Below are 27,043 nucleotides of genomic sequence, written 5' to 3' on the forward strand. Positions count from 1 at the left end.
TATGCGCTTTCGATGGATTTGCGCTATCGACCAATCCCGCTGTGCTATCAATGAATCCATTGTTCGCGCAGGCATCGGTCGATAGAGCATAACAGTAACACTCTTGGCATTCATCACATTTGATCTTTAATTTGCCCTCATCTGGGCAGCGTGTATAAATTTCCCCCCTGACCTTTTCATTTCAACTTGATTTTTGTCACTAATATAAAGTCATATAAATATGGTTTTAAGTAAGTGTCTTATGCGCATTAAAAAGCGTTTCGCTACTTAGCGCATTAAAAAGACATTTTATGTAGAAACGATTATAAAATAATCGAACGTTGAAAGGAATATCAAATTAAGAAACAGAGTTTCGCTTTGGGTTTTACCAACGCGCCTTCCGAGCCGATTTCCACATCCATGTGCCGAATCCCCAATGTGATCGCCAAGGTATTTATCCGGGTACATTGCAGTATTTCCATGTTTTCCCACGTATTAGTTCAGCTCGTGATTGTGGTAGACATTGATTTGTGTTGCATATACAACTAATTGTTCCTTCCCTTTGGAAACTCGTTGCTCTTCAATAAGATGATATATTTAAAACGTGTAACTTTCCTCACGTGAGGTTTGAAAAAGCTGAAGAAAACAAAAGGGGAAAAGAAAAAGAGAGAAATTGATGGATGGGATGGTTTGAACCTGGAAATGGTATTGGGAGATGAGTGTTTGTGGTCTTCAAGGTCTGAGGAAGGTCAAACCACATTGAGGGCAACACAACTCTGCAGAAAAGAGTATGGGAATTCAAGTGGAAAGTCATGCTACAAAGCACCTTCCTGCAGCTAATCTCAGGTGCAAATGCGAAAGCCTCGCCTGTGGGAATTAAGCCAAGCATCGTTATTAACCCCTCCTCCGGCACACACCCTTACACAGAAAAAATGGAATAAAAAGCTGCTGTCTGGACTACTATACCTTGTGTGTTGAATTCTCGTTGTCTCCGATCTCAAAGCAGCAATCTCTTTTGCTGTCTCGTCGCATGCCGATAGATCTCTGCACATGGCTGGCATCGTCCAGAACGAACGCTTCTTTCTGCTGCTTGTCTGAGAACCAGAAACAAGGACATGTCGGCTAACCTGGAAAATAGGCTAACACACCATGCAGCAGGTTTCTCCCATTCAATCCTGGAATTGTATCTTCGGTGCAGACAATGAGGTTGAAAATTCTCACCTTTGCTTTGGCCATTCACATTTGGGGTGAATATTACGGTATTTGCTTAATCGACACAAACAATTTTTAAATCTCTGCAGTGGGGGACATAACCTCCTGAGGCACGCAGGTTACCAGTGACACCATCTTTGAGACGTTTTCCCTCTCCATAGTCAGCAGGGAAATTTAGGAGAATTCCATCCCACCCCTACCCCATTCATGGCATACCAAGCCAAGGGTTTGTCCATGTTTTATCCTCTAAATTCTGAATGCCAAGCAAGGAAGCAGCACGTACCTTGACTATGGTTTGGTTTGACTTGGCCAGGAACAGAATCGAAGCACCTTCCTCCCATATTCAGAGTGAACACTTTAACTATTCTGCCATTGAGTATTTTGGTATTTAACCTTTGGATGCAGTGATTGGGCCTTGGAGGCCCACACGGTATTTTTGGTGCAAAAACGATGCTGTACATTTTTTTTTTGGAATGAGCCTCATTTTCACCGACTTTCATGTTGTTACACAAAATTCAGTGACCTTAAAAAAATTCATTCAGGCTCGTGGGAAAATCTTCATTCTTCACTTATAACCCGAAAATCTGACACTAATGCAGGCCTGGGGCCTTTGAGGCCCCGCATAAATGTTGTTGTACTACTATGTTATATCATTATAAGCCTCATTATATGCTCCTATAACTTGGTTACAAATAATTCAGTGACAAAAATATGAAAATTAAAAAACTTTACACGAATACATTTGTGGGGCCTCTGAGGCCCAATGGCTGCATAGGTGTAGGATTTTTGACAGTTGTGGACATATACATTCTAAATAAAAGGATTATTGAATCATAATTTTTGAGTAATGAATCCCATACAAGTAATGTACCCACACATTACTACAAATTGTACCCATACAAGTAATGAATATATATATTTTTTTGGCAAAAATTGTTTTTTGTTCTTGGTTTATCAAAAAAAAATTCTTTAAAAAATTTAGAGAAGAAAGTTGAAAAACCAACAACAAAAAAATTTTGGCAAAAAAAGAAAGAAGATTAATTACTTGTATGGGATTCTTCCAACAAATAGGATCAATGATCCACATTTTCTGAGCAAATACACATCCATGAGCATAGACTTGGATTGAAAAAGGATATGAAAGAAAAAAAATCTTTAAAAAATAAAAAATAACTAGTTTGGTCACCAGAATAAATTTGATGATAGATAAATTGTAGATATGAGAATGTTATAACAGTACATTACCTCTGCCACTGAAAGGTGGATGGAGGTTATATTTTCACCCCTGTGTATCTGTCTGTTTGTGGTGAGCAGGATATCTCAAAAAGTTATGGACCAATTTGGCCTGAATTGATTCGATTTAGTTGTCAAGGACGAATTGCTTCGAATTTGGTGAAGATCCAGATCCGCATATTCAAATTTTAAAGTGATTCTTCACAATTAGGAGATGGGGCCAAAAATTATGTGTAGTACGATATCTCAAAAAGTTATTGATATATTGGGTTGAAACTTGGTGGATGAGTTGGGTAGGTGACAAGGACGAATGGATGAGATTTTGGTGAAGATCTGGATGCAGATCTGGCATATAAGTGGGATGCATAATGTAAACTGTTCAGCCTGGTGGAGGTATGCGCTCTAGCTCTACCGAGTGTCGTTCTAGTTCCAAAATCGTCACTTGTATCGCAGAATAAATCCTTCTAAACATGAGATGAAGTTTATCTATTTTGGAGCAGGTACAATATTTATTTTTAAGTGTGGAATGAAGGTTGTTATTCTGAAACCCTTTGGAGGCCATCAAGGGAAGGGCACCAATGGCTGCTTGTAAGTATTTTCAGGGTGTGATTGTTTTTTACCCTGGGCAGGTATCTCAAAATTTTATCGCAGAGTGGTACCCAAGCAGTCCTCAATCAAAGCAGTAATTGATGAATTGGCAAGGGTGCTGGCACACCATGAAAGCTGGTCTTTTTGGAATGTGTCACAGGGTCTTTGAGGTCCACTAGTGAAAGCTCGCAGTTGTTAGAGCTGACTTGGCAACCATTCCAAAGGACGGTGTAACCATTGATGCAATTCCATGCCCTTAAAGCACCAGCATAGCAGTCTATGGTAAACCTGTTACTCGAGTCCAGACAAGATGGCAAAAATGATGATTACCCCGAAACAAAGAGTTGAGGAGACAATGTATCACAACTGGAGTAGGTATGGTCTACAACCAAAAAATTCTCAACTTTAAAGAAAACAAGTGTCAACTGGTGATTTTGTTACAAAAATCTTCAGTTCAACAATGGTTGATTTTCCATATCGTGCCAAGAACATGGATGCCAGATAGTCCTCTAAGGACAGAGTTGTAGTATGGCAGACAGGTGAAATATTTGGGAGAATTGTGCCTTTGATGATACAAGCACGAGAGTTGGCACACAGTTAGAGTATGCCCTGAGGAAGATATTTGGCTATAGGGTCATCCCAGATTTGTCCTGTGACACCAATGGCGGCCATTTTTTCAAAAAAGGACAAATATGCGATGGCCCTACAGCCAAATATCTTTCTTCAGACATACTCTGACTGTGTGCCAAATGCCATGCTTGTATCATCAAAGGAACAATTCCTGCACCTATCTGCCATACCATTGGTCTGTAACTGGCTTCAGACATTAATCTATATTCCCATGAAGATAACTTTCCATCATTTCTCTGCACAAAAAGTACAAATGTGATGCTTTTTCCACCGCTCTAGCACAAGTCTCCAACTCATTGTTTACATACTTTCATTACCGTGTCATGGCGGAAGGGCGCAATAGCTCTCTCCGTACTTTTCTTACGCAGTTTCAGCATAAAGGGTCAACAGTACGTTCAACAATCGTTCTTCGGATCAGCCATCATCGGTTGCCAGACCTTTCTTGTTTCCGTACACATAGAAGGTGTTGGAGGAGATGACGCAGTACCGTTTCTGCCATTCCATCCCAAAAACGCTGTGTTCTGCGGGCACACAAGGAATGGCGGGCACACAAATATCTGCGGGCACACAAAAATCTGCGGGCACAGATATACAGATAGATATCTGCGATATATATCTGCGATATATATCTGCGATATATCTGCGATATACAGCACATAGATAGATATCTGATATGCGATAGATAGATATCTGATATGCGACAGATAGATATCTGCAATAGATAGATATCTGCGATATACAGCACATAGATAGATATCTGCGATAGATAGATATCTGATATGCGATAGATAGATATCTGCGATAGATAGATATCTGCGATAGATAGATATCTGCGATAGATAGATATCTGCGATAGATAGATATCTGCGAAATACAGCACATAGATAGATAGACATCTGCGATATCTGCGATAGATAGATATCTGATATGCAATAGATAGATATCTGTGATAGATAGATATCTGCGATATACAGCACATAGATAGATATCTGCGATAGATAGATATCTGATATGCGATAGATAGATATCTGCGATAGATATATATCTGCGATATACAGCACATAGATAGATATCTGTGATAGATAGATATCTGATATGCGATAGATAGATATCTGCGATAGATAGATATCTGATATGCGATAGATAGATATCTGCGATAGATAGATATCTGCGATAGATAGATATCTGCGATATACAGCACATAGATAGATAGACATCTGCGATATCTGCGATAGATAGATATCTGATATGCGATAGATAGATATCTGATATGCGATAGATAGATATCTGCGATATACAGCACAGATATCTGCGGGCACACAAAAACGCTGTGTTCTGTGGGCACACAAGGAATGGCGTTCCAAACCTTGCGCCAACAACATTCTTCTCATGTAAGTCAAACATTAAAGGCAATTGTTGCAAGGATTGTTTCCAATATGGCAGCCAAAACACCCTTAGTGGACTGAGTTGCGCCAACAGTTAGCGGTAGAGGTACATCCAGTTAGGGGATTGCGAGAAGTGAAGGATGAGGGATGGAGGGGGGGGGGGGAGGGGTAGGTGTGTCCACCATTGTAGACAATGTCAAAAAACCCACAACCATCACTGGAGGTGTACATAATCATCAGTCTCTGTCCATAATATGTAGAGAAAAATGTTTTATTACTTTATGAAGATTTATTTGCTAATTTAGGGTATAATAATGTATTAAGCCGCTGCTTTTCTCCAATGTTATCGGGAGATCTTTTCCTGGACTTTAATCAGACCGGTTTATCATGCATTCAAGGCCTTCTCAGACTTGCTCCGACAGACTATTTGTAATTTGCGTAAGAAAATCCAGTGATCTGTATTTCTCATACAACCTTCTCTGCACTCAAGTCATGAATAAAATATTGGATCGTTGGTTATTCTCCGAGACACCATGGTGTGGCATCGGTTGATATCTCCATATTCAGGTTTCAGAAGGTGTAACGGAGCCCCCCCCCAGGTCTCAAAGTATCCACCTTTGTGTGTGTGTATGTATGTGTGTTTCACTTTTCACCTCTCTTTTTTTTCTCCAGATAACCAACTTTCACTTGGTATGTCAAGTCTGAAGCTGCGACGGGCAAGGCAGGTTGTCCAGCTGTGGGAAAGACAAACCAAGGAGAGAGAATGAGATAATCAGGTGCAACGGATAAAGAAAACGAGACAATAATCTCATGTTCAAGATTGTTTGGCAGAAAAGTGAATGTAAAGGTGCAGACAGTACTTTAAAGCACAATGTAATATATTGCTGCCTTTCTTTGTTTTGCCCACAAGGTGGCATTACCTGTCCATCTACGTATTTCTCAGAATTTGAGTGGTCATATTAAGAACGAGATTGTGTGTGTGTGTGTGTGTGTGTGTGTGTGTGTGTGTGTGTGTGTGTGTGTGTATGAGTGTGTGTGTGTGCATGCGTGTTTGTGTGCGTGTTTATGTGTGTACTTGGACAAAGCACTCACCCCAATATATATATATATATATATATATATATATATATATATATATATATGTGGGGGACATCCACCAGGTAACATCAATATATATATTGGGGGGAGGGGGATGGGTGGGGGAAAGATATACTACATCTTTTGGGGGGGTGGGGGGGGTGTGGCTTTGACAGGCCCCTCTGTTTTGGGGGAGGTGGTAAGGTAAGGAGAAAAAATTTACCCATGCAGAGAGTGCTTTAACCTCAGTGTTGCCCAGGTAATATAGGAAATTGTAATACCCTCTGCCAACAACACCAGGTGGCGCTACACTGTACACATTTACATCGAGAATTTACGCTCCTCTCCCGATCCTCCACATGAGGCCGTGGCCACATAGCCTATGTTCCCCCCAGACAAAGTTGTACTCGTATTTGTACCCCGAGTAAAGTATATAAGCGTTTAGCGCTGGAGTACCCGGCGTTGCTCAAGCGAAAAAGAAACATTAACATAACAGGGCAAATATAATGGGAAGCAATTACATCCAAATCAGAATCCATCACAAATGTCAAATCACCATTTTACCTTTTCGTTGAACATATGCTGGTGAATGTGCCGTTGATCACGTTTGTGAGTTAAGTATGCTGACGTTCAGGAAGAAAAAGAAGCCTTACCACCAACTTCGACCGCTTCCGGAATTTTTTGATTAATTTGTGTTCAAATGTCTGGTGATTGTTTTGTATTTATTTATGTGAATGTGTACTTTTATATAACTGTCATTAATCAACAAGACCGAAAGTCTAACAGCGGTGTAGCCGAGCTTGTAAAATATTATAAACCACAAACACACATTATTAGCTCTCTGACACAATGACACAAGGCAAACTGCTCTCTTTATATATATATATATATATAGATGGATAGATAGATAGATAGATAGATAGATAGATAGATAGATAGAATATAGTTATGTTTGTGGGGGTTAGGCAATGATTACCTTAGTCCAGGTGGAAGAGTATAGATTACCATGCTCCGTATGTCACGATGAAGAAGAACCCCATGTACTTAAGTAGGGATCCGGAAGACCGTATATCGTGTAAGTGTATAAGTGTCCCCATGAGAGGGGTGGGGTTAAGTGAATTAGTTAGGGATTAATGGTAAATCCCCTGTATGTAAATGGCCTCTGTTAATCTTCTTCTGTTCCTTATGACAATGCAGCACACACACAAAGCCAGGCAATATCGCATTAAAAGACACTAAATAAAAGCTAACTGGAAACAGGACATTGACACCAATGATGATACCACCGTCGTGTGATAACATCAAGCAGGCAGGTCCGGGAGGCCACGTCCCGGAGAGCAGTGATTGGTGAGATTTGTCGAGCAATGAAGAGAGGGACTGGCTGGTTGGAGCAGGCACGGGTGGTGTCGGATGATGTCAGAGCCTTGAGTACAAAGGAGTTGGAAGGCCGACATTTTGTCTCTCGTTTTCTGGATCTGGAGCTTAACGGGCACCGATAAGCTCTCTTGCGTTGGGACGAGCTCTTGAGGTGGGACAGTCTCAACAAACGGTCTAAGTTTACGATTTCTTGGCAGTGGGGTTTGCCCGCTTGGAGTTTGCAAAAAAGCACCTAAAGCACTCTCAGACTGTGAGAAACAAGATTCTGTGGGCTTTCATGTGTCTTTCACTGAGGAGAGGCCTCCGTCTGGCCACTCTGCCATAAAGCCCAGATCGGTGGAGTGTTGCAGTGATGGTTGTCCTTCTGGAAGTTTCTCCCATGTCCACACAGGATCTCTGGAGCTCAGCCAGAGTGACCATCGAGTTCTTGGTCACCTATATTACCGAGGCCCTTCTCCCCCGATTGCTCAATTTACCGGGCGGCCAGCTCTAGGAAGAGCCCGAGTTGTTCCAAACTTCTTCCATTTAAGAATTATGGAGGCCACTGTGCTCTTGGGAACTTTCAATGCAGCAGAAATTTCTTTGTACGCTTTGTACGCCAGATCTGTGCCTCGACACAATCCTGTCTCTGAGCTCTGCGGGCAGTTCCTTCGACCTCATGGCTTGGTTTTTGCTCTGATGTGCATTGTCAGCTGTGAGACCTTATATAGACAGGTGTGTGCCTTTCCAAATCATGTCCAATCAATTGAATTTACCACAGGTGGACTCCAATCAAGGTGTAGAAACATCTCAAAGATGATGAAGAGAAATGGGAGGCACCTGAGATAAATTTCATAGCAGGTGTCACAGCAAAGGGTATGAATACTTATGTCAATGTGATATTTCAGTTTTTTCTTTTTAATAAATTTGCAAAACTTTCTAAAATCCTGTTTTCTCTTTGTCATTTTGTGGTATTGAGTGTAGATTGATGAGGGAAAAAATGAATTTAAACGATTTCAGCATGAGGCTGCAACATAACAAAAGGTGAAAAAAGTGAAGGGGTCTGAATACTTTCTGAATGCACTGTATATATATATATTTTTATATATGCATGTATATGTATATATATGTATGTATGTATATATTTTATATATGTATGTGTATGTATATATATATTTTATTGATGTATGTATATGTATATACAACAACAACAACATGCATTTTCAGGCCATTTTCCCTGCGAGAGCGGGGGTTAGCCTTGCGGTCCCCATGACAATCTTCTCCATCTTGCCCTATTTTCTGCATCTCTCCTTGTTAACCCCCTTGCCCGCATTTCTTCTTCGACCATCTTTAGCCAAGTCTTTCTCGGTGTTCCCCGTCCTCTACTTCCTTCTACATTCATTTCCATCACTCTTCTCAACCAGTCACTTTCATCCTTCCTCAACACATGACCAAACCATCTCAACCTGTTCCTCTTCACAGCATCAATCACAGGCTCTATTCCCATCATCTTTCGCAATTCATCATTTGTCTTTCTCTGTATATATATGTATATATGTATATATTTTATGTATGTATGTTTATGTACAGTATATATATATATGGATATATATTTTATTGATGTATGCATATATATATATATATGTATATGAGTCTCCTGAACCACTTGGTGGAATGACTTGAAAATTTGTGGTTGTACTTGCGGGACTTCAAGCGGGACTTGCGGAAAAAACTTCCTTGCACGGGAAGTTTTTAAGTGGTAAAGAAATACTCCCGGAAGTTGGAATTTTGCCATACCAAACATGTTTAATATTAACATTGTGCTGGCAAAGAGAATACAACAGAACTGAGATGGTGGGCATGATGAACATCATGAAGATCGATTTGCCAATAAATAAGCAAGAAAGACATTGTGCAGACCACCATACTTGCGAAATCCCTAAAATAAGCTTGACCTCCAAAATAATTGGTGGTTTGAATTAAATTACCAAATATGCACATTGCACATCCTCTTCATATTTCACGTCAATTGGATGAAAAGTGATGATTTTAGAAATTTGGCCAATGTTGACCTTTTGACCTCAAACTAATTGATGGTTGAATTCAGTGGCATGATAGGCAAACACTGTTCAATTTTTATAGTCAAACTGATGAAAATTGAGAATTTTAGAAATCCCACCTAAGTTTTTGACCTTTGGCCTATGTTGAACTTTTGGCATGCATATGTTGACCGAAAATAATTGGTGGTTGAATTTAGTGATCTGATATGCAAATCCTCTTTCAAATTTAATGTCAATGGGATGAAAATTTAAGATTTTAGAAATTTCACCTATGTTTGACCTTTTGGCCGATGTTGAGCTCAAAAATAATTGGTGGTTGGATTCAGTGAACTGATATGCAAATCCGGTTCAATTTTCAAGTCAATCGGATGAAAATGTTCAATTTTAGAAATTTCGGTCTATGTTGACCTTTTGACCTCAAGCACAATAGGCTTTTTGCTTAATACCAACACTACCAGGTGGTGAAGTTTCGTGAGGATTGGAGTAAAAATGTGACCTGTGGGGTGTTGACATACAAACAACCAGACAGACAGAATAACACACACGACCAACCAATATACTTGCAAAATCTTCGGTTTTCCCAAGTAATAAACTCCCGGAAGTTTGAACTGCCACACCAAACTTGTGTTTTAACAGTATGACAAGTGTTTGTTTGTGTGTTTCACTTGGATGCATTCCTGAACCGCCCAACCGATGAGTTGAAACTAGTGGAGGTTGTATTCGGGTTGTGCCTCAGAAGGTTTTAGGTGGTAAAATAATTTTCACCACCCGGGGACTTCAGGATGGTGGGGGGATGGGGGTGGGGCGGGGGGAGGAGCTCGGAAAATCTGAATGAATGAATGAAAAAATCGTCTGACAAAGGAAAGTGTAAGTTCATTAAATTAATGAAAGTGCCTTTTTTGTTTTTTTTTGGGCCACATCGTCCTTCACAACAAATCTCACATCCTTAATTTATAGGTGGATATCTAGCCAAGGCCTTGATGATCACCCATCATACAATAATCGGCTACGGATGTCCGCAGCAGATCCAGCAGGCGATGAATCTTATCTCGATTTGTTAAAGTGAGTGTGTGCAGTTTAAACATAATTTACAGTCGACTAGCATGATCATGTCGTCGTAACGGTAATGGCTCCTCGCTGATGATCAAAAGGTCATCACCCTGAAACCTTACCAACTTCAAGCCACCATCACTATTTGATCTGTTAATTACGTTGCGGTAGCATGACTCGCTCAGCATAGTGATCAAACATCTTCCATTTTGATCCAGGCATTCTGGGTCCAAATGCAGCCCAGTGATTGGGATATTGGTGGGCACTGCATGACCTTTTGATATTTATTTTTTTATACATTTAGATATTGAAGATCAGGTATAAGGATTGGTTCAATTGCTATGTCCTTCCCAAAGAGGGAGACCCTGGCTATGATTTTTTTGTCTTTGACCGCGGCTCAAATCTGCAGCGGGTTTGCGAACCTTGGCTGAAAATACAATCCTGATAAAGAGGAGAGGAGTGTCTGAAATCTCCTGAAACCTTATACACTGGAATGTTGCTGAAGTCGAAGGATGAAGTGAAAGATTTACATTCATTTGCTGTGATGTGTGTATGTGTCTCTTAAGGTGAAAATGGACCGATCCATGACTACACAAACATGGATCCTGCATGGAAAGGAAGGGGCAATGTTTTGTGAGTCGGGGCCCTGATGTGGAACTTTGGTATTTTATAGGTTTGAAGGTTAAAACACCCACAGACACACTCCTCATTGTATTTGAAACAATTACACAAACAGCCAAAAGAAGTGTTGGTACCAGCGACTCATTAAGGTGTGAACTGAAATATACTTGTGTAATCTGTGCATCAAGTCCACCAACCCTCCACCCCCTAACTAACCGATGAGCGGCCATTGCACGTCCCAAGGTACGCGTGATGCGAGCTTAATTTCACAGCAAGCCATCCGGCAATCCCGTTGCTCGTAGATTAAAGTGCTGAAAAATTAGACGGATTCGAGCATCCATCACAGAGCACGGGAACCCGTTCGTTTCAGATTAAATGCAATGCGCCTCTTTCCGAAGCACCTGGCTTGTGGCTTTCCCGACGAGAAGAAAGGATTTTCCATCGGACCTTGGGCAGGACAGCTCTAAAATGGCCATCGTGGTATTCGCTGATATTAGTATTTTATAGCATTCACAATTTAAATAAAGGTTCCCTGGCTGATGCTCATCCCAAGGTAAAAATGATCGCATTAAGCAATCCATCCTCAGGACCGAATTGTTGCTTAATTAATAGACTGGCAACCAGCCAGGTGGCGATCCAGAGCAGACACGGATGGTGAAAAGAGCCACCGGATTGCGTGGCCCCATTGCTTTCTGCAAGAGGCCTGGTTCGTGTCTGACGTCGCAAAAAAGGGGACGGCGAGTCGACGACTCGAATTCCAATTACAGAAGATCGTGCTCCGACCTCTCGTGGGAGCTGTAAAACCACGCAGTGGAAACATTCCTTTTGGCCTGCCTCTTGGCTCAGCAGTAGTCTGTCTGCAGGCAGGCTGGCTAGGTTATTGGGGCTGGAAGAGGGTTCCAGGAATGGTGCTTGGAGTGGGGGTGCGGGGCAGGGAGAGGGTAGACAAGAGTTACCCTGCCGGGGCAGGGAGAGGGTAGACAAGAGTTACCCTGTAGCCTCTTGGCAACCCGCTTAATCCAGATCTCTACACTGTATGCAGTAAAGTTTAGGCTTAGTATCCCAGCCATCGCTTGCTTTTGTGCTAACGAGGAAGGTTACTTGGGGCCCCTGAATCAGAGGAACAAGTGAGTTGGTTATGGTTGAATGAAATAGAGGAAGAGTGAACTAAACAAAAAACACATCTAATGTGCTTCTTGGGGGTCTTCCTAGTTTTGTTTTTTTTAACTTCAAACTGCACCGCTACACTCAAGGGAAGGTTCTAAATGGGTACCGTTGTGAAATAAATCGCAAAACCTTCCAGGAGAATAAGGACGCACGAGAGACATCCAGGAACCACAGCTTTTCAGGTTGTCTGGCAGACCTTAGCGGGTATCATTAGCCATCCGACGTTGTGGATGATGCCATAAAGAGCAATAAAAGAGGCTTCCCAGAGGCCTGCCTTGCTGAGATGAGATAAGGTATTGCCAACAGCCATTCTGTTCCTCGCTGTGACCTCCTGTCTTTGCTCACCACCCCTGAAAGGAAGCACATCCTGCTGTAAAGTCATTGAACCCTTTATTTCCCTCACAATCAATAGCAACCGATTTCCTGATGTAAAACATTAAATGGTGTTTCACATCGCACACCCGGTCATCATGATCGTTTGTTCTCTGTCCAAGTATGTGCGTGGCACATAATGCATCATATTACAATGGTATAAATATTCTCCTTCATATATCCTGTGGATTCTTAAACTTCAAATGTAAGAGAAAGGACAATGACAATCAATACCAATGCTGATCTTGACACCTCTTGGAACATCTGATTAAATTATTGGATCATTCATTATCGTCTCTGATGCCCTCGAGTCTCAAATAGTTAATTAAAGGATTATGATTTTTAAAAAACATTAAAATAACTTTGTTTATCAGAACAGAAAGCAATGCTCATACATTGGCTAATTATTTATTCTCTCAAATTGTAATTCATTTAGAACCCTCTCCTCTCCCCAAGTTTTGATGGATTTTGAATCATATTTTTTGTATAGAATATCGAGGTTTGTGGAGGACCTAGATGAGGAGCTTCTGCATCAGATGCTCTGCCTAATTAATGCACTTTCGTGTCTGCAGATAGTCCATGTTGTCCTGCAGTTGCAATACACTTCACCTTTCTTACATATTATAAATAGTGTCATCGCAAAGGGTGTGTGTGTGTGTGTGTGTGTGTGTGTGTGTGTGTGTGTGTGTGTGTGTGTGTGTGTGTGTGTGTGCATGCGCACGCGTCTCCTCCACAAATTCAAAACAAAGAAATATAGTGGCACCAGACTTATAACCCTTCTCTGTCTCTCCCCACCCCTCTCTGTCTTTCTCCACCCCTCTGTGTCCACTCCCTCCCACCCCCCTCCCCACTGCTCTCTGTCCCCTTCCCCCCATCCCCCACCCATCCTCTCTGTCTCTCTCTCCCCCTCTCTGTCTCTCTCCCACCACTCCCTGTCTCTCTCCCACCACTCCCTGTCTCTCCTCTTCCCTCATTTCTCTCCCCGCCTCCTCTCTCCCCTCTTCTCTGTTAATACTCACATCACGAAGTGACTATGCGTTACCTGGGTACCTTTGCTCGGGTAACTTTACTAGAATATAATAAAGGACAGTGTGTGAGGGTGTCTCGTCCATAACTCCAAAACCATGAAACTTAGCGGCCCTAAACTTTGCGTGCATACTAAGCAAACTCCAAGGGATTGCATGAAGGAAAGTTGGGTGTTTGGGGATGTTTAAACAACCTTTTTGAAGACAATTTAGGGGATGACCATCACAAAAAAAAACAAAATAAGCCTGGCTAAAATGGCGGTGTGCCATCCTGGTCAACTCTGTCACATTGCTGGGTTCTTAAGCTGCCATTTTGTTTTGGCCTATTCAAACATGCCTTGCCTTGGAAACACGATCTACTCTCACAGACTAATTAAAGTATATAATTGAAATCTGTGTTTGGGTTTGAGGATCGGATAACAAGGACTAAATAAGTGCTGAAATCTGGAGTGAAATCTGTAAATTTTAAGAAATTGCCGATTCTTATAACTAAGTGTATATCTTATAACTAAGCTTTAAGCAGGGCTGTCCTTCCTCCTTCTCCATATTGCCAAAATAATAAACGTAACTTTTTCTACTGTTCCAGCAATTATATTGAGTGAAGAAAAGATTAAGGAATGTGTCCAAAGTGGAACATTATTGAGTGCAATGAAAATAATTAACCAGCAGGATCCCAGTGAAGGCTGCTGCAGCAGTGTCTGAGCACTTTGTGGGGGAAATCTCCAGAATTAGGAAGGCAAAAAAAATCAAATGAAAGATCGAATGAAAAGAACGATTAACATTATGGGAGGATTACAATGAGTAAAGTAACAGGACAAGTGAACTCCAAGAGTGATCATCGAATGCCTGATCTTCATAAGTATGAATCGCTTGCCAAGCCAGTTGTTCCTTATCAATCATTTTGTTGGAGTGCTTGCTTGGTGCTTAATATATAGTGAAGCATTATATTGCACATATTACTAAAAAAAAATAGTGTTGCATAATTTTTGAACGGCCCTATATTGGGCTTAAGCAATCCATGAACGTGTGACGAATCAGCCCATTCTGATATAACTGTGGGGAGGATGACATGGATAAGAGGTGTTGAGTTAATTTTTTAATATCGCATTATATGTGTGTTTCCCAATTTCACTGTTCATCTTTTAAGAGTGCTCTAAATGCACGTTTCCCAATCGGCGTGCTACTGAATTTTGTTTAACAACTTGGGATGCGCACCTTGACAACATGGCCAAAGCACACAGTCCAATAAGTCTGTCCCATGAACCTGCATATGCACCTCAGCCCGAAGGCTGAAGTACACGGTCAAAGCAAACACATAATGTCGTGAAACGGAAGAAGAAGAAGAAGAAGAAGAAGAAGAGGGGGTGTGGTGATATAATGCTTGCTGTATATATATATATATATATATATACATATATATATATATATATATATATAGTCGAGCGCTCTTTATGTTTGAAGAGAGGCACCATGTTCTGGTCTGCGCTGCATTCATCTTGGTAAGACCAGATCGATGGCTTGGTCTTTATACTATGCTTGAGTAAACTTTATACTTATACTTTATACGATTCAATAGATAATCCGTTTATTGCTGTGTACCTAGGACTTGTGTGAATCGATTTCAATAAAGACTCACTTCTGTGAATGAGGTCTTCGATGAATTCCATTACAATTTATTGAAATCGATTCTGTGAAGCGCTGAAACAATGGACAAGCTCATCCAAATTGGAGCGATTCGGAGGTGATCCTAATGCTGGAGATGCATCCAGTCAGTGGACCCACTTGTTCCATTCCCTGGGGCTCTACCTGGGATTGGTGCCGGAAATCACTGATTCGCAGAAATTGAACGTACTTTCTTGCAACGTGACACATTCTGTATACGAATACTTCTCCCACTGCACGACCTATGAGAACCCTGTGGATACCTTATCGGCTCTTTATGTCAAACCTCGGAGCACCATTTATGCATGGCACCTTGTCGCGACGTGCCGACAAGAACCATCGGAGTCTTTGGAGCAATACGCGCAAATCTTGCGACAGCTCGGTCGGGACTGCGCAGTCATAGACCGCGCCGCTGTGGAAAGCACTGATGGCCTAGTACGTGTCGCTTTCATAGCTGGGCTCCAGGTTCCCACAATCCGACAGCGCCTCCTCGAACAAGACACGCTGGACTTCAAGACGGCCTTCGACCAAGCCAGGGTACTTCAGTCAGCACAAGTGAGATCTGAGACGTACTGCCGTCCATACATAACTGCAAGCAAGTCGGCCAATGCTGAAGATCACATGGAGTCAGAATCTGCTGCCGCGCGAGCGCCCGCGCGGGCTCTCGTATGCCGGGATTCCCACAGAGAGGAATCGGATGACTAGGTGAACGAGCCGCGTAATGCGGCTGCGGCGACCCCTGCTGAGCACACGGCCAAATGTTTCTTTTGTGGAAAACGCTGTCACACTCGCTCGCAATGTCCGGCTCAGGAGACAACGTGTCATAATTGTGGGAAGAGAGGCCACTTCGCCATGGTCTGCTGATTGACAAAAAGCCGACGGAGGACCCTAGCAGGCGTGCGCACTTCAGGGATCTCGAGAAAAACTCCGAGCGGCTTAGCGAGGTCTGTTGTCCCGGTAGAAATCAACGGCCAATCGGTGGAAGCACTGATCGATACTGGCAGTGACAAGAGTTACATCAGCCAGCGACTAGTTGAACGACATGCTTGGCCTACTGTTGCGACGATGCAACATGTGTACATGGCTTCTGGGTCTTTGTGGCTGTGATCCTGAGGAACTTGTATAGCTAAGCTAGTGGCTAAAGATGTTACGTACTCGGATGTGGAGCTAATGGTGTTTCAGAATCTGTGCTCTGATGTACTTCTCGGACATGACTTCTTGAATCGGCACAGACGCCTAGAAATGCAGTTTAGCGGGGCTCATACCTTCTCTGTAGGCAACCGGTGACTTGCCGCACTGAGCCCCGTATGTGGCCTAGCGGAGATGGCTATCAAACCTCTGCCGCTATTGCCGAGTTTAACTCCAAATTGCCACCCGGGCACCGTGAAATGTCAGCGGTATTCTCAGCCTGATGTCCAATTTATCGCGGGCGAAACTAAACGACTTCTACTCAAAGGAGTTATCGAACCCAGTTGTTCGCCGTGGCGGGCTCAATTGCCCGGTCGTCAATAGCCCTAATCATCGCAAATGCATGATCGTCGATTACTCTCAAATGATCAATTGCTTTACCCAACTCAATGCCTATCTGTTACCTCACATGGAGGACATGGTCAGAGCTGTATCTACCTACCGAGTGTTCAGTATGCTGGACCTTCGTAGCGCCTATCATCAAATTCCAGTACGAGAAGCCGACCACCCCTACACCACCTTTGAGTCTGGCCAGTGGCTGTACCAATTTCGTAGAATCCCATTCGGCGTTACGAACGGGGTTCATGCTTTCAACGGGCGATAAACGATGTCCTCACAAAGGAGCAATTGAAAGATGTATTTGTCTACGTGGATAATGTTACGGTGTGTGGTTGGAACCAGAAAGATCATGATGCAAATTTGCGCCGGTTCTTGGAAGTGGCCCATAAGTACCACCTGACTTTCAACAAAGCCAAATGTAGTTACTCTGTAAGATATATAGTCCTCTTGGGCTACACAGTTTCTGGAGGGGAGATACGGCCGGATTCGGTACGCTTGCAGCCCCTACTCGATCTAGCCCCTCCCGTCGACCGGGGAACATCAAAGAGAGCGATGGGATTATTCGCGCACTACGCTCAGTGTGTCCCATGGTTCTCAGAGAAAATACGTCCTCTAGTCGAGTGCAAAACATTTCTGCTGACCTTGGCATCCCAGAAAGCCTTTCAAGAACTGAAGGATGACATATCTGGCACCATCGTGACCTCCATCGACGAGTCGGTCCCCTGTGTAGTGGAAACAGATGCATCTGACTGCACAATCATGGTGACATTGAACCAGGGGGGAGGGAGGGCGACCGGTGGCGTTTTTCTCCTGCACATTATCAGACAACGAGAGGCGACACTCCTCAACTGAAAAAGAGGCCTACGCTATAGTGGAATCGGTCCGCAGGTGGCGCCATTTCCTCTTAGGTCAACATTTTCAAACACATTTTTTACCTCTTAGTTAAGAACACACAAAAATCTTGTCAACAATCTGTAGCCTTTATGTACGATGGAAAGCATTCACAAAAGATTAAGAATGAAAAGATTGCATGCTGGTGCATAGAATTAGTTGACTACAGCTTCCATATTGTGTACTGGCCTAGAAAGGATTACCAAGCGGCCGATGCTCTGTCTCGGCCTGTCTGCTCCAGCATGACGATCGATGAGCTACGCAATATACATGAATCTCTTTGTCATCCGGGCGTCGCTCGCATGGCACATTTTGTTAGGAGCCGGAACTTGCCTTTTTCCATAGATGAGATATGCCATTTATACAAATTGTGCCCGGTTTGCACTGAACTCAAGCCGAGCTTCTACAAGCCTCCCATGTTAACATTAATTCATGCTGGATGGCCGTGGGAGTGGCTGAATCTTGACTTCAAAGGGCCCCATCCTGGCGGAGGCGCGCATCGCTGCCAACTCACGATCGTGGACGAGTATGCACGATTTCCTTTTGCATTTCCATGCACTGACATGCTGTCCACTGTGGTAATTAGATGTCTCCAGCAGTTGTTCCTTATGTTCGGATATCCCGTGTTCATCCACAGTGACAGTGGGACGGCCTTCCTATCCCGGGAAATCAAGCAATTTCTCCTGGAGCAGGGAATTGCTTCTAGTCGCACTACAGCTTATAATCCCCAAGGGAATGGATTAATCGAACATTACAACGGGATTATATGGTGGGCGGTTACCATGGCTTTGCAAACACGCGGGATGACCAAGGACATGTGGGAGCGAGTGTTGCCAGAAGCGCTGTATGCAATTCGATTCCCTGTTATGTACTTTGACTAATGCCACCCCTCATGAACGAATGTTCCGGTACCAGCGGCGTAGTTCTAGCGGGCAGCCACAACCCTCATGGTTGGCCGAACCGGGCCCTGCATTTCTGAAACGCACTGTCCGACAGAGCAAATATGAGCCTCTGGTTGACCGCATGGATATTTTAGAAGCGAATCCCGAATATGTGCATATTTGGCTGGCCGATGGAAGAGAGACTACCATGTTGGTCCGTCATCTCGCTTCCTGCAGAGAACAGGTCGATGACGCCACAATTTCCCCCACTAAGTTAGACTTGCGAACGGCTGAAGCTGCTGTTAGCGATACTGCTTCCGATCCAGTGGGTTTGTCAGCTGCGCCAGGGAGCCCACAGAGTCCTCGGGGTAAGCCGTCCAACGAGGGGAGTTCGCCTTTTCTGGGCACTGGCGGCATGGGGGCTGACGGAGTTTATCGCACTCATGTTAGCCGACCTTGTCAGAAACCTACTCGCTTTGGCTGGTAGTTTTTACGCCACTAATGTTCTAGCCTGATTGCAATTTTAAGGGAGGGAAAATGTCGTGTAACTGAACAAGAAGAAGAAGAAGAGGGGTGTGTGGTGATCTAATGCTTGATATATATATATATATATATATATATATATATATATATATATATATATATATATATATATAGTCGAGCGCTCTTTATGTGTGAAGAGAGAATTATGCGTTCTGAACGCACCATGTTCTGGTCTGCGCTGCATTCATCTTGGTAAGACTAGATCGATGGCTTGGTCTTTATACTATGCTTGAGTAAACTTTATACTTATACTTTATACGATTCAATAGCTAATACGTGAATTGCTTGTGTGCCTAGGACTTGTGTGAATCGATTTCAATAAAGCCTCACTTCTGTGAATAAGGTATTGGATGAATTCCATTACACATACATTCTTACCCCAAAGGGCCAGAATACATGGTCATACAATTGAACCACTCCTCAATAGGAGTAGGTCCCCATGGCGACTTGCTGATGCTCCTCTCTCAGCAATGGTTTGATGCCCTAAATCTCAATCAAGAGGTCAGGACCGTCTCTGTGGACATACCTCGGGCATTCGACACAGACTGGCATCCTGCTTTGCTTGGCAAGCTCTCTGCCTGTGACATTCCAGGTTACATTCATTCCTGTATGGGATGGAATCCAAGATGATGATCAGATACAAGCCTGATTTAAACAGGAAATAAATGACATCTCAGCAGCAATGGTGGTTTCCATGACTTCCCTTGTAATTGGAAGAAACCTCACTGGTATATTGCTGATAGCATCTATTTTTGCATCCTTCATGTGGACAGGAGTGAAGTTTGCTGACTTCCATACAGATGGGGGAGGGGGGATTGGGCGGTGGGGTGGGGGTGGGGGGGGGGGGGGAGGAAATGTCAAACAGCACAAATTAAATAGAACAGATAGGGGGGGGGGGGTAAGAATGGCAGAGCAGGATTTGAGATCATGGGCACTAATACCATCAGGGCCCATCACTGAAGCATTCTCTGCGAAAATATCACATGTATAGGAATGAAAAGAAATTTAAAAAAACAATACTGCACACTTTGCAATACACTCAAAGGATCAAACACAACAATGATCCTTTGAGTATTTCTTTTCCTCAATTCATTTGAATAAAACTTTGTTTTATGAGTTTTTTCCAAAGTATTTTCTCAATGTTCTCTGACAACAAAACAAACAGGAAATAATGCTTAAACAACACACATAAGAGTTTTTATGTTTTCATTCATGAGTTCTAGGTACATGTTTTTTGAGTTCATTTATTTCAAATGATTAATGTTTTTGATTTTAATTCTTTCCCCAAGTGTTACCTCAGCATTTTCTGACAACAAAACACAAAACAATACAATACACATTACCAAAACAACACATAATGAACATTTAAAAAAACACAAACAAAAACATTTTTCTGTTTTATTTTGTATTTTCCTGTTTTTAAATGAGTTTATATTACTTGCTCAATTTTGTCATTTATTGTGAGGTCATTTAGTTCAAAACTTTTTATTGTTTCCTGAGTTATTTTTTTCATCATAGTTTTGTGAGTGTTTCTGACAAAACAAACACAAAATAACAAAACACAGAGAACAACACCAAAACTGGTCATGAAAGAACAACACCTGGTCATGAAAGAATGCACAAACACACACAAAATATATTTTTACTTTTTGTTTGTTGTTCATTTTTACAACTCTGTTTTGTTTCATTAAAAAAAAAAATTCCTGATAAAAATATACTTTTTTCACCTTTTTCCTAGTTGGTTTTCTAAGATGTTTTTTAAAGGTTTCCCTGAGTTTTTTTTCTCAGTTGTATTAGTTTGGTTTTTTATTTTTATTTCCTTGTTTTAAAAACTAATTTGTAGATCTGATGTATTTGTTCTGATTATAATTAGTACAAAAACTTTTGTTGTTTTCTGAGTTTTTTTTCTCAATGTTTTCTGAGCCTTGGACTTGCGAACGCAGCACGAAAACCATGCAAACACCACACACAAAAACTTTTCCGACTGGCTTTAGAGGGGTTTTTTGTTTTAGTTCTGTATTTTATCAGATGTTTTTCTTTCTCAAGTATTTTACGAAGGTTTATATCTGAGTTATTTCTGGAAAAAATTCACTTTCTTCAGTTTTTAATGATGGCACTGATGGTCATGGCCATGTCATGGGCACTGATGCCATCAGGGTCCATCGCGCTGATGAAGTATAGAATTTATTTTATGTACAATTTATCTGAACTTTTCCTGTACTTTTTCCAGTTTCCTTTTCAGTTTTCTCTGAGTTTTTGAGTATTTTCAGTTTTTTCCTGCTTTTTCTGAGGATGTTTTCTGATTATTTTTTATGAGGTCATTTTCTAAGTTTATTTCTAAGTTATGTTTTTTTTTTGCAAATTAATATAGTTAGAAAATTGTTTATTTTCTGAGTTACTCTTTCCTAGTGCTTTACTTAAAGAGTGCTTTTCAGACAAAACATCACACAAAAAATGACTATACACAGATAAGCAAAATCACAGCGCTCCGAGTCTGGTGTGTAAAGATTTGGGGGGTGGGGGGGGGGGGCGGGGACAGGGGGGCGGGGATGGATTTCCCATCCGAGTCGTACCAAAGACTAAAAATGGTACGTGCTGCTTCCTTGCTTGACGGTCAGCATTTTAAATAATAAATGCATGAACAATTTCCATAGGTTGGCATCCATTGGGCAGAGGAAATTCCTCCTTAGGAAATGCCCCGCTGATTGCGGTGAGAAAGGGGAAGCCATTGTTGTGGCGTCGCTGGTACCCTGATTACCCCCAGGAAGTGATGGCACTTCCCCCAAATTCAGTGGCTGTGTTTGTCTCGTCTAACAGTTCTTTGTTGTGTCTCATGTATTATTCTAAATGTCTATGTGTGAGAAGTGTGTGTGGCAGCTCTACTACGAGCTTCAGATCATTGTATGAACAAACAATCCAAAAAAATAAATAAACCACACACAAAAGAACACACAAAATAAATATGTAATTTTATGTATAAATGTTGTATTTATTTATTTAATGTGAGCTTATTATTTAACAAGATATAATGTGTCGGTAAAGATTAATATATCAAAAGTGACATTTCAGTTTGCACCAACCAAAACAGATTTTGCTAACTAATTGCTGTATACTAAAGAGTGTTTGTTCGAAGTCATATAAATATACAGCATAAGACAGATTACTACTTAATTGAATGACAGTGTTGTATGAAAAGTTTGAGGTTGATTACAAAACATTAAAATTTTGAAATGTAAAAAAGGCAGAGCTGTCTGTTCATTTCGGTTTTAAGAGTTACAAAAGTCCTCCAAGAGCACCAGGGAGGAATAGTATGTGAAGAGCTGTGCAATGATAACGTTGAAGAAAATTCCATAAACAACTGAGGGTACGTGAGAAAGATTTGAAAATGCCTTCAACTTCTATCTTGTTCAGCACTGGTACAGGACAATGTGTTCTCATCATATAAAAGATAAGAGAAACATAGAAATTAATAAAAGGATAGTATTCCCTTTTGGAAAACATATCGTGAAGGTATACACATTGACCACCTGGGGGCAGTACCATACCAGCGATAGTATTTATTCAGACTGCAGAACACCTTATAGTTAACTCACTTAAAATCCTATAAGTTCACCATAAACGGGTCTGCAGAAGTTAAGTCAGTTGATTATTTATGATTAGCTTGGGTTTTACAGCATGAATGAAAATGCAAAGAACCTTAACGCAGGAGGAGGCCATTTAGACAATCATGACTGCACAATAAAAACACTACATTAATTAAATCGATCAGTTTATCGACTTAATTTATGTGGGGGATTGGGGAGGGGAAGAAGGAGTGGGGAGGAGAATTGTGGGGCACCTAGACTTCACGGTTCGACATGGACCGGCTGATGACGATGTATGTCCAAATGTTCAGCCAAATAAACAGTGATCAAGTGGACAGGTATCTGCAGGCTGCCATGAGGGCATGGCAGGAGAAAAAGACGACAGGACAGGCACGCAAGGAGCCAAAATTGGACGTGGGACAGGCAGAGGCAAGAACAGAAATGAAGGCGACGGGCAGTGACATGAAGGCTACGGGCAGTGACATGGCTGTGAGGATCGAAGCTGTATGGGGGAAGCTGAACGAAGTGGCAGAAGATGTGGAAGGTTGGCGACATGAGATGGCAACGGGTCAGCCAGGGGCAAGTAAGAGAGGGTACTGAGAATATTGGCATTATGGGGAAATAAAGAAATGGGACCACGGGAGATAGAGATAGTTGAAACAGAGCTGGAAATGCGATATAGAAGATATGTTATCTACAAAGATGGAACGAGATAGTAATTTATTATTTAAAATGAAGAGTGGGGACCCAACAGTAAGATATTGAAAAGCTTTGGCCAGTAAATTAAACAGGGAGTTAAGGCAGGTCCTGGTGGAGGAGATTGGCGCACGTACAGTGGAAAATGTGTGCAGGGTGCACGTGACCCCACAGGTGAGCACATCCATACAATGGGCTCCGACAGTGCGTCCTGATTGAACGAGAGGTGCAGTTGGCATTTTGTATGAAGAGGTATGTACAGTGCCTTCAGAAAGTATGCACACCCCTTAAATTTTCACATTTTGTGTTCGTCTGAATTCAACCCTAATCAGGCCAGGTCATTTTGGGCCTTGTCAAAGCCATGAGGCGGGTGGGGTGGGGGGAGGGGGTAGATTCTGCGGCAACAGTAGATCTGATATTTACAAAATTAGTATCAAAACGTGCGGAAGAATTGAACAGAAAATGTCACGGAAACTTAGGATGCGAAATTATTTTTATGCAAAAATATGGTGGAAAAAGTAGGGGGGGGGGTGAATCCACCCCTCCTCCCATCCTCCCCTCCCCACCACCCTCATTAGGGTTAAAATGCATTTTATTGAGATTTTTTGTCACTGATCTGCACATAATATCCCTTAATAACAAAATGGAATTTAATTTTTTGGGAAATTTTCCCAAAATAATTTAAAATGAAGTACAGACATATCTAATTTACATAAGTATTCAACCCCCTGAGTTAATACTCCCTAGAAGTGTCTTTGCAGCGATTACAGCTTCGAGTCTTCTTGGATATGTCTGTATCAGCTTTGCACATCTGGATTTGGGGAGTTTCTCCCATTTTTCCTTTCAGATTGGCTGAAGCTTTGTCAAGTTGGATGGGGAGCATCGGTGAACAGCAATCTTCAAGTATTTGCACAGATTCTCAATGGAATTCAAGTTTGGGCTTTGGTTGGGCTACTCAAGGACTTTCACGTTCTTGTTCTGAATCCATTCCAGTATTACTTGGGCTGTATGCTTGGGGTCATTGTCCTACTGGAATGTAAATCTTCTCCGCAGTCTAACATCTTTTGCACTCTGAAGCAGGTTCTCCTCAAGGATTTGCCTGTATTTGGCTCCATTCATTGTTTCCTCTATCCGTACAAGTCTCCCAGTCCCTGCCGCTGAAAAGCATCCCCATAACATGATGCTGCCATCACCCTCATGGTAGGGATGTTTGTATAGTTATATATCAGATGTGTGATGAGCTGTGCTCGGTTCCCGCCAGATGTAGCGCTTTGCATTAAGGCCAATGAGTTCAATTTTGTCTCATCAGACCACAGAATATTTTGCCTCATGCTCTCAGTCTTTCATGCGCCTTTTTGCAAATTCTACGCATGCTGTCACTCGCCTTTTTCTTAATAGTGGCTTCTGTCTGGCCACTCTCCCATAAAGCCTAGATTTGTGAAGTGCTGCAGAGACTGTTGTCCTTCTAACAGGTTCTCTCCTCTCAACCAAGGAACTCTGTCTTTCTGTCAGAGTGGTCATTGGGTTCTTGGTCACCTCCCTGACCAAGGTCCTTCTTTCCCGGTTGCTCAGTTTGGTCAGACAACCAGCTCTAGGAGTCTGGGTAGTTCCATATTCTTTCCATTTCCTAATGATGGAATTCACTGTGCTCTTGGGAACTTTCAACACTCCAGAAATAGTTTTATGCCCTTTCCCAGATCTATATCCCCTCACAATTATTATATCTTGGGGTTCTTCAGACAGGTCCTTGGACTTCTTGGTAGAGTTTCTGTTCTGACATGCACTGTCAACTGTGGAAACTTATATAGAAAGGTGTTTTTCTTTCTAAATCATTTCCAATCAGTTGAATTGGCCACAGGTTGACTCCAATCAAGCTTTAGAGACGTCTCAAGGTTGATCAAAGAAAATTGGATGTACCTGAGCTGAATTTGGAGTGTCACAGCAAAGGGATTGAATATTTATTGACTCGAGACATTTCAGCTTTTCGTTTTTAATTATTTTGTAGAAAATTCTAAAAAAAAAGTTTGACATTTTCACTTTGACATTATGGGGTATTATGTGTAGATCAGTGGCAAAAAAATCTCAATTTCATCTATTTTACATTCTTGCTGTAACACAAGAAAATGTGAAAAGGGCAAGGGGTGTGAATACTTTCTGAAGGCACTGCATATATATATATATATAATGACATATTAATCGTTATTAGCCTTGCCCATTCCTGAAGGGACAAGAGAGGCTATTATAGAATTGGTCGGTGAAACAGTGAGTGTGTGAGTCCACACACAGATTTACTGTGAAATACATCATACATTCTCAGATCTGTTTTAACCTATACACCCTGGAAAGATTCTGCATTGTTAAATGCTCAGTCTTGTTCAACCTATGGAATAAACTATGGAGAGCATTAGATATTATTGAGCCTCGCTCGCCATGCCATGCATGGACCTACTTCATGCTGCGGATACATGCCAATCTTGCAATACTCATCGGTGGTTCCTTGTAACCTTCCTATAATTTTGCATTGTTATCTTTTTTTTGGTTGTTGTCAAGAGGCAACAAAACGCAAGCAAATAATACCCATTCTGCAAATGGTTTGTGAAGCTTTATCAGTCTTTTGCAGAAAACCATGCAAGTCAAATTTCCAAAGTCGTGGATTCGACATCGAGTGATTTGTTATGTGAATATTATAAAAAGGAGATCTATCGGATGTGCATCTATTTGGACCACGTAACCTTGCTGGTTTATCCTCCATGCTGCGCAGATGCTCATTAGACGAAGTCCCACGTGCTGTGCTCCCAGCCACATGCCCCCTTATTGCTGTGTAATTACACTCTCTAATGATACAATTCCACGCCATATGGGAATCTGATGCTGCTGGCATCAATGCGCTCGAAAAGTCACCTTTGAGCACTTCAAAGACAATGGCTGGAGGCAACTCGATGGCAGGAGCCATTTTGTTTGTGGGTGGCTATTATTTGATTTTGTGAGCATGCAAATGGTAAAGAATAATAATAATAATGATATAATATGTAATATACGTTGTATAATATAGGTTATAATATACAGTCGTGGCCAAAAATATTGGCACCCTTGCACAATTATTTACTTCACTGTTATAACTCACAATTATTTACTTCACTGTTAATATTACAGAACCTTTGTTTTTGATTCAGAACTTAATATATCCTTCTAAATCAGAAAATAAAAAGAAATGGCATTGACAAAATTATTGACACCCCAGACTTAATATTTTGGCACAGCCTTTGGACAAAATAACTGCAGTCCAGCGCTTCCTATAGCCATGAATGAGCTTCCTCCACCTCTCTACTGGCAGTTTGGCCCACTCTTCTTGTGCAAACTGCTCCAGTTCTCCCAGATTTGAAGGGTGCCTTCTCCCAACTGCTGTTTTCAGATTTCCCCACAGGTGTTCAATTGGATTTAGATCTGGACTCATTGCTGGCCACTTCAGAACAGTCCAGCATTTGGTCTTGAACAATTCCTGGG

At 41.8% G+C, this 27,043-nt stretch overlaps 1 protein-coding gene across 3 annotated transcripts in view; it reads right to left on the minus strand.

The window, feature by feature from the left end:
* Positions 1-27,043, minus strand: part of LOC137434527 (src kinase-associated phosphoprotein 2) — a 237,025-nt gene that overhangs the window by 90,677 nt on the left and 119,305 nt on the right. Inside the window, exons 5-7 of one of the 3 annotated variants that reach the window (XM_068127640.2) lie at positions 5,681-5,761; positions 4,080-4,163; positions 946-1,073 (exon numbers count right to left, since the gene is read on the minus strand). In XM_068127640.2, the coding sequence (XP_067983741.1) occupies positions 946-1,073; positions 4,080-4,163; positions 5,681-5,761 (293 nt within the window). Of the gene's footprint in view, positions 1-945; positions 1,074-4,079; positions 5,653-5,680; positions 5,762-27,043 lie in introns of those variants that run through there. The other 2 variants (XM_078785631.1, XM_078785630.1) reach the window with 2 other exon arrangements.

Source organism: Myxine glutinosa, chromosome 10 (genome assembly GCF_964187855.1).
Source record: "Myxine glutinosa chromosome 10, kmMyxGlut1.1, whole genome shotgun sequence".
NCBI classification, from domain to species: Eukaryota; Metazoa; Chordata; class Myxini; order Myxiniformes; family Myxinidae; genus Myxine; species Myxine glutinosa.